Source organism: Calliphora vicina, chromosome 5 (assembly GCF_958450345.1).
Source record: "Calliphora vicina chromosome 5, idCalVici1.1, whole genome shotgun sequence".
Lineage (NCBI taxonomy): Eukaryota > Metazoa > Arthropoda > Insecta > Diptera > Calliphoridae > Calliphora > Calliphora vicina.
In genome coordinates, this window is record NC_088784.1 from 72,551,643 (window position 1) to 72,566,096 (window position 14,454).

Genomic DNA, 14,454 nt, shown 5'->3' on the forward strand with positions numbered 1-14,454 from the left:
AATAGATAGGACGCTTTTGGTCCCACCAAATACAGAGCATTACCTTAGTGCCAAGGATATTTAGCTATGGTATCCATTTGGCTGGTTAGCCGGGCTTCACATACGAACTTTCACGCTTCGGGTTATTGTAATGGATACATTTTTCATCGCAAGTAATGATTCGGTGCAAAAATAGTATTATTTTATAGCACTCAAGCATCATTTCGGACATACAAAATCTTTTTTCAAAGTCTCTCGGCTTCAATTCGTATGGTACTCAATTTCCCTGCCTTTGGATAAATCCTGCTTTAAAATTGTTGTTTGAGTAGCTCCCAATGATTTTGCAATCTCTTTTTGAGTTTAACAATAATCTTCATGGATTAGTGGCTTCAATTCTTCAACCGTTTTTGGCTGGCCCAGGTGAGATTTGTCTTCCATGTCGAAATCACTACTTATAAACCAAACAAACCATCTCTCGCACGTTGAAACCGATGAAAAACATTCACCATAAGCTTCGCTGAGCAATCGGTGTGCTTCAGCGGCATTTCAAATTAAAGAATTAAGGCAAAACTTCCCGCATTTGACGCTTTGTTGGTACAAAATTCGACATTTTGGAAGCAAAAAATATGTTGGTATTTACACTATATTGTTCAATGTGTGTAATTTTTTAAGTCTCATGGTTTTACCCAAAGTCTTGCACTTTTTTATGGGTCCCCAAAGACTTGGGGCCTCGGTGACATTTTTGAAAAAAATGATTATTTTCTCAGGCTCATATCTTGCAAACAGTTCGGAATTTTGATTTACTCTCTGAGGCAAAGTTGTAGCCCTTGTCATAAAGAACAAAAATTGTGAACATATAAAATCAAAAAAAATTCATCTTCAGGACCAAAATCGCAAAAAACTTAAAAAAAACACGGGTCTTTTATATCGTAGTGGTGTTCATGTTGTACTGTGTAACTAATTGCGAATAAATGACAGATATGTATCCTTCAAAATTACTATGATATTTGTTAAACACTTGCTTATGTATTGCAACTGTGGAAAATTTCGTTAAAATAAGAAATCCCTGAAGTGCAGTTTTCTGTCCTTTTTGGGATGGATTCTAACTACTGTAAATTTAGAAATAAATGTGACATTAATTTAAAACAACTTCTCCGTTGAGCCACGTACTAAAGCAAAACAAAAAAACCTTCATATAAAAAAAAAACTAAATGTTTGGTGCTGTCAATGTTGTCATTGGCAACACTTTAAAGGAAAATCAAACCACCCATACATATACACTTGCATGCACGAACACTTCCATTTTTCCCAACGTCAGACAGACGGACAGACAAACACACAATATTTTCAAACAATTCCACAGTTTGAAGTGAAGGCAGGATGTGACACTACACACTGGCATAAACACAACGAAATGTGAAAGATAAAGGAAAAACTATCGGAACCACATGCCAATAGAGAGTAGAGAATAGTGTTTTGAAAATAGTAAAACACTTGAAATCATCATTGGGAAAATTGGATGTGGACGGAGATGGAACGGCAACGAAAAAAAAAATTAAAAAATAAACAAACAAACAAAAATATAAAACGATTTTTGTAGCATCTTCTTTTTTTCAGAATTTTGAAATGTTTTCGATTTAAACCACACACACACTCACTCACTTGCATTCTCTTTCACTCCCACACTCTTTTATTAAAAAAAATGTTCTACAACAACAGCATACAGGAGACAAGTGCAAAAAAAAAACAAACAAAACTAAAATAAAATTTCCCGAAAAAACTGAAGATTGACAATTGAACACGTTTTAGTGAAATTTTGTTATCAAACCAAAAACCCCACAAAAAAAGTTATAGAGAGATCAAGCAAAAAAAAATACTATTTTAAAATGACAAATACTAGCAATGCAGGCTTGAGCATGCACAAAGAACAATTAAAGCTCAATAATAAATTGCAACAAAATTGAATAAAACTACAACTTTACAACATTAAAGAGTAATATGAGAAAAACCTTTTTTCAAACCAGAAAAAAAACCAAAGTTAACCATAATAATAATAATAAAATTCAAAGAACGTAAATAAAATGTTAACCTGTGTTTGTCGACCTGTATCGGGAAATTTACCAAAAATGCCACCCTCTGTTAGACCAACAACTAAACAGCAACAACCACACAGATCATTACAAAATAATAATAATAATAATAACAACAATAATAGCAGTAACAACAACAACAACAACACCAATATATTAAATAATAATAACAACAACAGCAACCATATTAACAACAATATTTACAGCAACAATCATATGGTAGTGGTTACAGCCGAACCAAAACTAAATGTAAGTGTGTTTTACCTATTTTCATTATTATGTACTTTAGATTTCGATTCGAAAAAGAAAAGTACCCGGAAAACATAAAGAACCTTTTTCTTACCTTATTTTCGTTTTGTTTTTTTCTGCTATGTGTATATTGTTTAAAGTTTTCTTTAGAAATATTTATTTATTTATGTAGTACGTGTAAGGGGAGTTTTATATTTTAAAGAAAGAACACAATTTGTATTTTAAAGTTTTTTCAATTACCCCAAAACTTTTTTATAAAACTATATACCCTAATTTTAGTTATCAAAAAGTATATTTTATCCAGAAACCGAAAATAAGGGGTCCACTTTCATTTCAATGGTAAATCTGTAACTTCTAAACTCTTGGTCCGATTTGAATTAAGAGGAAGTGCTGTCGAGTTTAAGTTCTGGATTTCTTGGCCCATTAGGGGCGCGGACAGGGGACTCCAAAGTATGTTAAATTTGTAAAACGATAATATTTCCTCGTTTGTATTCCGATTTCAATTATCGTTACGTATATAGAATTTATTCATCGAGCACTACAAAAAAATATCATCGTAGCTATCAATTATCTTTTACAGGAGATATAGGCATTTTAAAATCAAATTTTCAAAATGTTTATTGACAGTATATGTCAAACAAAAAAAGGATAATTTAAAAATCATGACTAACTCGATAGTTATATGCATTTGAATTTAAAAAATTTTAAAAAAGGAGATTTGTTGCAAGTTTTTTTTAAAAAAGTAATTTTTTCTTATTAAGTTATATAAAAATTCTAAGAATATTTATAATGAATTTATACATTTTGAAAAGCTAACTTTATATCAAATATTTTAAATTAAAAAAAAAATAAAAAAAATTTTTGATTTTTTATGAAAATTTTAAATTTAGGGCAAAAATTCTCAAATCGCATAGTCGATAGCAACATATGGTAACCCATTTTAGATGGCGCAATGTGTTCTTAATTATCTTGTAGAAGTTTCCGATCAACTTGATTCTAATAAACTAAAAAATCCATTTTTAGAATTTTTCAAAACTTTTTTGGGAATTGCGGGATTCCTAATAATACATATCAAAATATGTATTTTTAACATAAAAATCTATATAATTGTATAATTTCATTAAAATATACATACATATTCATGAAAAAGTAATAATTTTAATTTGAAAAATTATTATCTTCCCAAAAATTCAATAAAAAGCATTTTTTGGCATATTTTTCAAAAAAGTATTCCATGAATTTTTCAATTGTCAAAAGCTATATATATTTTTAAAAAATAAACAAAATCCCCTATCCATTTATATATAACATGCCTACCATATGTTTTTACGTGGCAAATTAATTAGGTAAAGCTTAATATCTTGGAGAGAATTTACCTCTTGCGTATATGAAAATTCATTCAAACCAGACCTTTTCTTTCTGACAACATATGGATTCCGAGCCAAAAGAACTGCTCATCTTTTGAGGTCAAGAACGAATCAAGCCAATTTCGGATGCTCTGTTCTGAAGTGAAGTGTATCCTAGAGAGCGTTCTGCATCAATCGAAACAAATAGTATTTGGTTTATAAGGCGAGTGAAGCAAACCTTCATAACAACTTCATTCTAAATACTTCTTAATAGGTATTGCAACATGTTGCAGATCGTTGTCATGATGTAATATTACGATTTCATGTCTGGCCGCATATTCCGGTAATTTTTCGCTTCACACGAATCAGCTGCATTCGGTAGATGTTCCTTGTGATGGTCTGGTCAGATTTCAGCAGCTCATACTAGATAGGACCCTTTTGCCCCCACCAAATACAGAGCATTACCTTAGCGACATGGATATGTATTTGGCTTTGGTGTCGATTCGGCTGGTTGGCCGAGCTTCAAATACGATCTCTTATACTTCGGGTTATCGTAATGGATCCATTTTTAATCGCAAGTAATGATTTGGTGCAAAAACTATTTTCTTTTATAGCGTTCAAGCAGCATTTCAGACATACAAATTCGTCTTTCAAGACCTCTCAGCTTCAGTTCGTATGCTACCCAATTTCCCTGCTTTTGGATGAATCATTTTGTTTGCAAACGTTTTGAAATTGCTGCTTGAATAGCTCCAACGATTTTGCATGCTCTTGTTGAGTTTGACAACAATCTTAATGGAGTAATGCCTGCAATTCTCACTTGGTCTTCAACTTTTTTTTTTGGCTGGTCTGACAATATCACCACTTCTGAACCGAACAAACCATCTCTCACAAGTTGAAACCTATGAAAAACATACACCATAAGTTTTGGTGAGCAATCGGTGTGCTTTAGTGGCACTTTTTTCAAATTAACCCTTAAATGCATGATTTTTACTTTTATTTTTCTATAAAGTATCAAATATTTAGTTGATTTTTATTTGTTATATTTCATTTAGCTTCAGTTTGATTTAGAATTTCGTTAGCTGAAACTTTTCGTACTCCATTTGATTTTTCTGAATTAGAATCTGAATTAGTATCAAGCTTATATTTGTCTAAAATTAAGTGGAACTGGAATGTAGACAATTGGCAACAATATGCATTAAAGGGTTAAAAAAGTAAAGCAAAACTTCCCGCATATGACGCTTTGTTGGCAAAAAATTCGAAATTTTCAAAGCGAAAAAAAAGTTATTTGTTTACACTATAATGTTCAATTACTAAGTGAAAATAAAAATTTGCTGAGTACACTACAAATTGTATCACAAATTTTCAGAAACACCCTCAAATTCAGAAGTTATTCTAAAAAACTGTTTTCAGTGATGTTCCTCAACTTATCGACCTGTAACTCAGTTAGTTTTTTGCCGACTTTAATTTTTTAACGGGTTTGGAAAGAAAACTGATTACGCTTTAAAATGGCGTGCATTTCTTGATACATGTTTAAGTTATAAGAAAAAATTAACAAGTTTTATATAATATAATTTCCAATGTAAATTTTTTAGAACTTTTATAAAAAGTAATATATCGTTTTTATACCCTTCACCTTCGTGAGAAGGGTATATAAGTTTGTCATTCCGTTTGTAATTTCCACAATATAATTTTCAGACCCTAAGAAGTATATATATTCTGGATCAATATATGTAGCGGAGTCGATTAAGCCATGTCCGTCTGTCCGTCTGTCTGTCTGTTGAAATCAACTTTCTGAAGCCTAAAAATATATTACATATTCGATTCATACATCAATATCACCGGAGTTCTTCCGGTTCGGTTGCTATTTAAAATCGAGAAAATCGGTCCACAAATGTCTGAGATATAAGGACAACCTCTATTTCTGACCAATTTTTGACCTATATCTGGATTACTAAGTCATTAATATAGAGAATATGGATATCTAATGATAGATATTTCAAAGACCTTTGCCCATAGTATGTTGGACCTACAATGGGTGAAAATCGGAAACATATTTTTTAACCTTAATTTTTTTTTTCACCAAAAGTTTTTTTTCGTTAAATTTAAAAAAAAAATATTTTTAAAATTTAAAAAAAAATATTTTTAAAATTAAAAAAAAAATTTTTTTTTCAAAAAATTGAAAAAACAACTTGAAAAAAAATAAATTTTGTTTACCTAAAAATATTAAAATTTTTTTTTAAAAAAATGAACAAAACAACTTAAAATATTTAAAATCTATATAAAATACACTGTGCAAATTTAAATAACTATTGTCAAATTTGAAAAATTGCGAAAGAAAATGTGAAACTTTTTATAAAAACTTACATAATTTCTTGGAATATACATACATTTTAATTCATTGTCTCTCTATAATTGTTTAAAATTTTGAAATCCGTCAAATAATGTGTGAGTTAGAGGTACTAAAGTACTGCGACCTACTCTAAAACAGTTTTTTCAAAATATCTCAGAATTTTGAGGATGTTTCAAAATCTTTAAAAACGGGTTTAGTATGTCATCACCTAGGCCTACAACCCCCATTAGATCGCTTTTCAAGTTCTGTCAAACAGAGTTATTTTGTAGCAGAGTGTATCGATTTACATTCATAAATGAAAATCGAATATACTGTTGATTAAGATATTTTCGCTGTTAAGGCTCGATATTTTCTGTATCTTTTATATTTCCACACGAAATATTCTCTGGTAAAGTAGGGTATTGTAAACTATTTATATTGCTTACTTAATAAAATAAACACTTGTCTCAATATCGTGTTAACAATTGACTGTCAGCAAATGACCAAGTTAATTAATTTATACACTGAAATGTACATATTTCCCTGAAACAAAACAATAATAATATTATATGCTTAAATAGATGAAACAGTTCAAGGAATCACAATTAAATACTTAATGCTGATAAATATTCTTTAAAAGAAATGATTTAAGGAAATTAAGTAAATCTAAAATAATGTTATTATCCACTAACTAAATAATATGGACTGCTTCATTATAAATGGAAATTGTTTTTTATGTTCCACGAAATGTATGAAACTTCCCCTTCATAAACAGAGTTTCCTTTAAAGTTAGTTTGGCTATTGTTTTCTTTATTATCATTATTAATGTTTTTGTTATTTTTGCTTTTTGGCTTTAAAAAGGACACCTTGAGTTTATCTTAAACTAAAAAAAGTTTTATTATCTCATACAATTTAGTTTTTTGTTACAACATTGTCTCTTAAGTTTTTGTTGCTGCTTACCCAAGTTTCTGTTGAATATTTTGTATGGTGTCCTTTTGGAAACTGAAAATCTTTAATCATTTTTTAAATAGATTTTGATTTATATTGTTTTCATAATTTATTTTTCACACAATTTTCTATGACTAGAGCAAAAAGATATTCTTTTCTTTTACACATTTTCAGCCTTCATCCTTTTACCACATACATTTTATATATTTATGCATGTGTTTGTTTTAATTTTTTCCATTTCAGGTGCCTGGCAGGCTGACGTCAGCCGAATTAAGGGCGATGGCACTACGTCAACAGCAACAAATTGATTCACAACATCAACTGTTGGCCACAAAGGAGCAACGTTTACGGTTTCTGAAACAACAAGAGGTACGAAATGCTGTTGCCAATGCTGAGGGTGAACGTTTGCGGCGTTTACGTGAGCGTGTCGAGGCTCAAGAATCGAAATTAAGACGTTTACGTGCTTTAAGAGGTCAAGTTGACTTGCAAAAGACCTACAATGTTACACTGAGTAAGTTAAAAGTTCTTTTTTCATCTTTTTCAACTTTTAACTTCAAGCTGTATGATGTATTTTTTTCCTGTTTTCCTCTTTTCCAAAAGGAAACATAAACCAAAAGAAAGCTATTTCCATATAATTAGCATTTTTATTGAAAACAAGAGCATGAAATGAGAAACCTTTTGTCAAAGTGGAATAAATCATAACTCCAAAGCAAAACTCAATTAAAAACGTTGCCATAAAATTTTATATTCTTCGTTTGGTTGAAAATTGTTTATGATTCGTTGGCACATTTAGGAACACGCAACAAGAACATGCAACTTTAGGCTTCATAGGGGGTCAAAATAAGTTACCATATTTAAGTTATTTCTCTTAAATTAACAACATTCCCCCAATCCAAGTAGGGGCAAATAGGCTTTATAACTCAGTTGAAATATTTTTTAATTTGTAAGTCCACTACCTTAGAATTCAGGTTGTATAGAATGGGTTTATTGAATAAAGGTTAGCTTAAGGAGTATTGTTTATAGTGTTAGAATATACACATTGTGGTTCTCTTTGAAAATACAGATAATTAAAATGTTAACGCCACAAGATCTTCCCCATCTCCTGACATTTATCCAACTGATTTCTCTAATAAAACAGAAGAGATCTTCCACTCTATTGCCAATTGTAATGTCTACTAGTCAATCATTGAGTCGTCTCTCCAGTTATCTAAACATATGTCACTGTAGCCTTGGGCAATAACAAATTATAATTTCACAGTGTAAATCTCATCGACATCTTCGTACCTTCATACCTACAAAGATCCTCGCACAGGAACTTAACCCAAACAGCATTCTGATTTTCGCCATGTCTGGATCCAGATGTATAGGTCTTGATACTTTGCCGTCCTGTCTACTTTCCCAGGATCGGTAGATATTGAGTACATCTCCAATATAACACTATAATAGTAACAGATTTGTATCCCAATATCTCTTACTTGCAGAACTTTGACTCTCAAGTTCATCCGCAACAATATGTCCCTGTATATTACAGAGTCCCGCTAGACAGCACAAACTATATTGGACAGACTTGTTAGCCCAAATAGAGCTCTTACCTTGTGTTTGACCACATGACACTTCAAAGCCTTCTGTGTGGCTAAACCGTCCACATTAGAAGTTACAGCTGCCCCCCTAATGACATTCGCCAGAGAACGAAGAGCAAATTAATATTGGCTTTCAAGAACGCCAATGGTTATACTTTTAGGGATGTACTTCCGAAATCGAGTACATATATCCTGTAGGTCGTGATTCCAAAGCTATTCGATTGCAGTAATTGCAGCCACCTGAAGTATATCGAGAATATTCTGTATTTCGTATTCCTGGAAGTATATCGACATGACTTTCTGCACTGACATCACTAAATCAGACTCATAGAGTCATAGTAACCTTCTACCTTAATAAGCCAATGATTCAAAACCAGGCTCACCTCTGAACCGAATTGAGTATCCTATAGCTATGCAATATTATAAACTCCAGCCAGAAAGTGCAACTATATGTAAGAATAAGAGTAAAACCAATTCACCGTCGCATCTAAAACTAAGGGGGCTTCCGAACTTTGAGATTTGATAGCTGCCATATTGTTGAAGCTACATCTGCCGACTTGGCTGTCATTTATTCAGTTTCTTTTGTCAAATATCCATGGATGGAAATGGCGTTCAACTACATGTGCAAAAGAGAAAATAGTTTTATCCAAGTGGGTGCTCCGTTCGGGCAAAGTTCCGCATGCTTCGCCCATTTTATGGTGAGTCCCAAATCTGGATGAATGGGTACGTCAACAAACAAAATTGTTGAATTTATGAGGATACAAATTCACGTGGGATCTATGAACTTCCAATGTATCCCGAAAAATCCAGTGTTATGTGTGAATTTCAGACGGGCGATCACCGTCAACGGCGAGTGCCATAATTTGATGACTACCAATCTCTTTTGGCCTTAATTGGATGACTTGGACACCAACGACATGTGACTTCAACAGGACGACGCTACGTGTTACACAGCTCATACCACATTAGACATTCTGCACTAGCGAGATATTTCATCTCATTTGGAACTGATCCCCGAGATCGTGTGATTTTATCCCATTTGACTTTTGTCGATAATATCTCACACACACTTTGTCTTATTTAAATTGAATGCTAAGAAGCGCTTAAGAAACTTTAGAAACTTTTTTTTGGGAAATAATTCGGTATCTCTAGAACTACTAGAAAGATTGTTGGAGCTGAGGTGTTGATATACAGTTGTTCAGCTTCCTAGGGGTAACGGAGGACAGTGCGTCTCCCCTCAAAATTGGTCAAAACACCTCAGCTCCAACCGTGTGAAATTTCGTAACATTATCTCAAATTGTTCCCGATATGCCGAATTATTTCCAGAAAAAACGGGAGTCGCTGGATGGCGCTATATAACACCAAATCATCATCTTAGTACCATCTATGAATACTGCACACCTTTTAAACCGTTTATCGGATCCAAGACAGTCTCCCCTCTCTGGGAACACTATTGATGGTGTACTGCAGAAAGCAAGTGACAATTCCCGGACGAATAACATTTTGTCAAAGCCACCGAATTTCATACAATAGACACAAGGTTCTTGCCGTCACTCCACCAATATATACCTCAATAAGTAGTAGGCATATAACGATATCCATGATATAGGTCTGCCAACCGATTTGTAAATCCAATTTAACCTACTTACCCTCATTAACGCGAAGCCTGGTAAGGTGCTAACTAATAGTTATACGGTCTGTTAAAATTATTTTTGTATGTAAACTGCAAGTTTAACTATTAGTTAACGTATAACCAGACTTCATGCTACTGGGGGTTAGTCTCACGCCTCTTTTCTTATCTATGGAATTTCTGAAGGCGTAGTAGGCACAGAGTTTCTTTTTGAGATTATTCTCGATGTTTTTTGTCCAAGATAATTTAATATCCAGGAAAGGCAAAAAAAAACAGCGTCTGATAACAGTATTTGGGATTATTTCTTTAACAATATTTCAAGTGGAGCTAAGAATATATTTTTATCTAACCTTAGTTTAAGTTCAAAGGTTCATTTAATTTGTGTATATGTTATAGAAATATTTATATGTATAATTTATTGTACTGGAAATTAGTTTCGCATCCCTTGAAGCCAATCCCATACGAACAAGCATCAAAATACTAGGAGTTTTTGAATATTTTCCTTTATTTTAAGTAATTAAGTTTTATGTCCATATAAAACGTTTTCTAAAGCCAAACGATTTTATAACCCTAACGTGAGACTACGCTAACCAACATATGGTCGCTGGGACTACAAAAGGAGTCATGCGTTCCCTTGGTGTGCCCCGATTGGCTAGACGATAGTGTGCTGGGCTATAAACCTGAGGGGTTCGATTCACACCAAGACTCTGTTTATTTTTGTTAATAAACAACACAAGTCATCTATCTATATAAAAATGAAATGGTATGTAATGTCATCACGTGAGAACTGCTGGAGCGATTTGGCTGATGGTTTGTAAAGAAAAAAAATTCAAAAATTCCGGATAAAACTCGAAAATTCTTTTTTTTGTCAACTGTAATAAAAAAAGCTCCCTAAAGTATGCAGTACAAATTTAGTTATTTTATTTGCAAATAAATAAGTACAGGGTGGTGTGCGTGCGTTGGAGAAACTTGAAGAACTAACATTAGTAAATGGTACCGGGCGAAGCCGGGGCGATCAACTAGTTTTATATAAAAGTAAACTTTTACTATAACTTGGTGTTGACTTTGGAGGGGGTGTATTGATACCTTTTAGATATTCTAGAATAGGTCACGGAACTAAACCAAACAAGCTTGCTATATTTTGAATATAAAGTGATATGAATTAAAGATAAACGGGAATTTCACTTAGACACCTTGTTAGTAGCAGCAACGATATTTAAGTTTGTATTTATTCTCTGATACGATTAAGGAAGTGTAATCATTTTAAATCTCTTATTAACAATTTTATAACTATTTTTACTTCTCAGCAGAAAACAAAAAATTAATGTTCATTAATAGTTTTTTGCTACCCCCTGGGGTCGCACTAACATAAACACACAAAAAACTTACACAAACATGTATATATGCATATGAATGGCAAAAAGTCAACATAATTACAATTTATAATTATAGACTAATATTTTAGTATGAAGAGATATTGTTTGTCTTGATCCCTGCAATTTTAGAGGCAACAATTGTTAAATTTTCACTACATAAAGGGCTTCTTACAAAAGGTCTGCTGTCGAATTTACCATGATCGTTAATACTAGTTACCTTTCTGGTGCAAAGTTATGCAGAGACTTTCATCTTTCTGGTGCAAAGTAATGCAGAGACTTTCAGTTAGTTCATTTTGGCTTAGATTTCTCTAGCTTTTTTTATACACAACACCAAGCGATTATCATTCACAAGTAAAGATTATATTCCCCCTAAAAGTAGTTTATGGAGTAACCATTGGTACTTTTTAGCACCTAAAACATTCATTAACAAGGATTTAGTTCCAAAGGCTGCAAGTTTACTTCATTATAACACTTATAAGTACTTGCAATGAAAACAACAGCAGTAACTACATAAAAAATCAATTAAAATTCCCCATTGAAGGTCGCAGATCATGAATGAAGGGAACAAATAAAAATAATACGTTAAAATATATTGTATAAAAACTAAATTAAAAAAGTAACTAAAATATAAACTACTATGTAGATAGATGTATGGATGTGTGTGTTTTGTATGACACTATTTATTCTCCTATTTTAACATTCATAAGAACACACCTTTAAATAAAAGAAAATATAACGCACATACTTGCATACATGTAAGTACGTACCTGATGCCTTACATACATATATGTAATAGACTGGCTCACGAAAAGACTGGTACAGCAGTCACTGCATTACATTCTAAAGTTTTTTAAATGATTTTCCCAGTTGTCCCCAAGTAACAATAATAATTTTTAGCTGAAATCCTTAATTTAGAAAAAAAGTACCAATAAAAAAGTACCCTTACAACACCTAAATACACCTACAAAAATTTTCCATTTCGATTTACACGATTTGTTCAGGAACGCATCCATCGTCTAAATCGAAATGGTAAATTTGTGTATAAGAAATCTTTTGTTTCGATCACCATATTTACTAAATCTTCTTTATTTATCATCAATTCTTCAATATCACCTGTACAAAAATCATCGAAACCTTCTCCTCCCACTGTATGTGTCAACTGAATATTCATGCTCCAAGCATTGACAAGATATCAGATGTCATTTTCTCCTACATCCAACAGCCTCAATGCAACATGCTTTACATAATCATATATTTTATATTTTGTCCATGCATTCATTACTGTTAAAGATTCATCATTTTCGATTTGATTTAAAATATACCTGAACGGTTGCTTGATATACACAGCTTTAAAAGTCAAAATTATTCCCTGGTCTAAGGACTAAAACAAAGAAGTCGTATTTTTGGTAGAAATATAACTTGACATTCTCATGTTGCACAGTGGTTTAGAAAAGTTATTTTTTTCACTTAATTTTTATCGTAACTAAACCGTGTAAACTCAAAACTTTCCCAATTTTAAAAAAAATTTCGGTTTGAGTAAAAAATTTTAAAAACGAAATGCACCGATTCTCTAAAAAGCTTCATATTTGTATAACCCTATATTTTATTTTAATATGTACATACAAACTTATTTTACTATCACACGATAAATAACATCACAGTGGGCATTTTTCTGATAAAACTCAGTTTTTCGAACACATTTTTCTTGTTTTAGGAATTTCGGTATTTGAAAATAAAGAATATCAACAATTATAATGCCATTGATTTAAGGACAATTGAATCTACATTAGTTTAAAATTTTGTTATAATATCTTTAACAGTTAAAACAGTTCATGGAAAATCACCATGTTAAAAAATATCAATCTTCAAGTCCTAAGGTTTTCACCAATACCAACTACTTACATAAAAAGGTTGTACTTACTCTTCAGAAGCTTCACAAACCTTGTCCCCTCTCAAAAATATTAACGTTTTTTTCATATATTCCATGCAAAATGTGTTATACCATCCTTTCAGTGTTTGAATTCATAAGTTACGTTTGATATGTCAGTATCAAGAAACATTGCTAGAAGCACATTATATGGCAATCCCTTTTTGTTTCAATACCGTTTTGCATCTGGGACAAATATATTATGAAACTAGTCAGTAAAGCCAACGGCCGTAATGCATGCATTTTTATTGAATAATAAACGGGCAAGTTGTCTTTTTTTAATCCTTTAAATGCACGTGGCGTTTGTGATTTGTTAATAATCAATGGCTTTATAATATAAAGTATATATTGTGTTCCCCAGAAGAATTGAAACAAAATAGAATTGTTATGAGATCTTTAGCAGCTTTGTATACACTTGCACTTTTATTAGTTTTTGATAGAAAAGTCAGCTGTGGTATTTTTTTTCCAAAACAGTAGCGATTCGTCTAAGGGATTGATTACGAGTGTATGAATTGGCAGCAAGAATTTCTGTTTATGGTTCACCTTTTTTATAGCAACAGGATTCCATGGAGTTCATGTTGTAATTGGAACTAATTTCCTTTTAGAATGTTTAATTCGGTAATCATTTTTTCAAAAAATCATAATTTCTTTAGCCGCATCTATATTAGAGGAAGCTTGTTCACATTTTATTTTAGAATCTCTTTGCTCAATTTTTTCAAAACAAACATGAGTTGACGAAAAAAATGTTTAGCGATGTGCTTCCAAAATGATTTGAGAGAACTCCTGTCACTCCGATCATTCATTTTAGTTGAAGAAAATCATATTTTTATGGAATATCTACAGAATCAAACTGAGCTTCAAACTTTTTCCTTCAGTCTTGCCCACAAGAGTTATTTCACAATTTTTGGCCCATAGCTGCCAAACAGTAAAGTAGTATTCAGAAAAAATATTCCCTATAATATAATTCATATTTCTTTAGAACATTAAGGCCCTAATTTTG

At 32.0% G+C, this 14,454-nt stretch overlaps 1 protein-coding gene across 3 annotated transcripts in view; it reads left to right on the plus strand.

Moving 5' to 3' along the window:
* ASPP (Ankyrin-repeat, SH3-domain, and Proline-rich-region containing Protein) overlaps positions 1–14,454 on the plus strand; it is a 238,694-nt gene that overhangs the window by 208,172 nt on the left and 16,068 nt on the right. For 2 of the 3 annotated variants that reach the window (XM_065512046.1, XM_065512045.1), the window contains exon 3: positions 7,185–7,452. In XM_065512046.1, the coding sequence (XP_065368118.1) occupies positions 7,185–7,452 (268 nt within the window). Of the gene's footprint in view, positions 1–2,030; positions 2,319–7,184; positions 7,453–14,454 lie in introns of those variants that run through there. The other variant, XM_065512047.1, reaches the window with a different exon arrangement.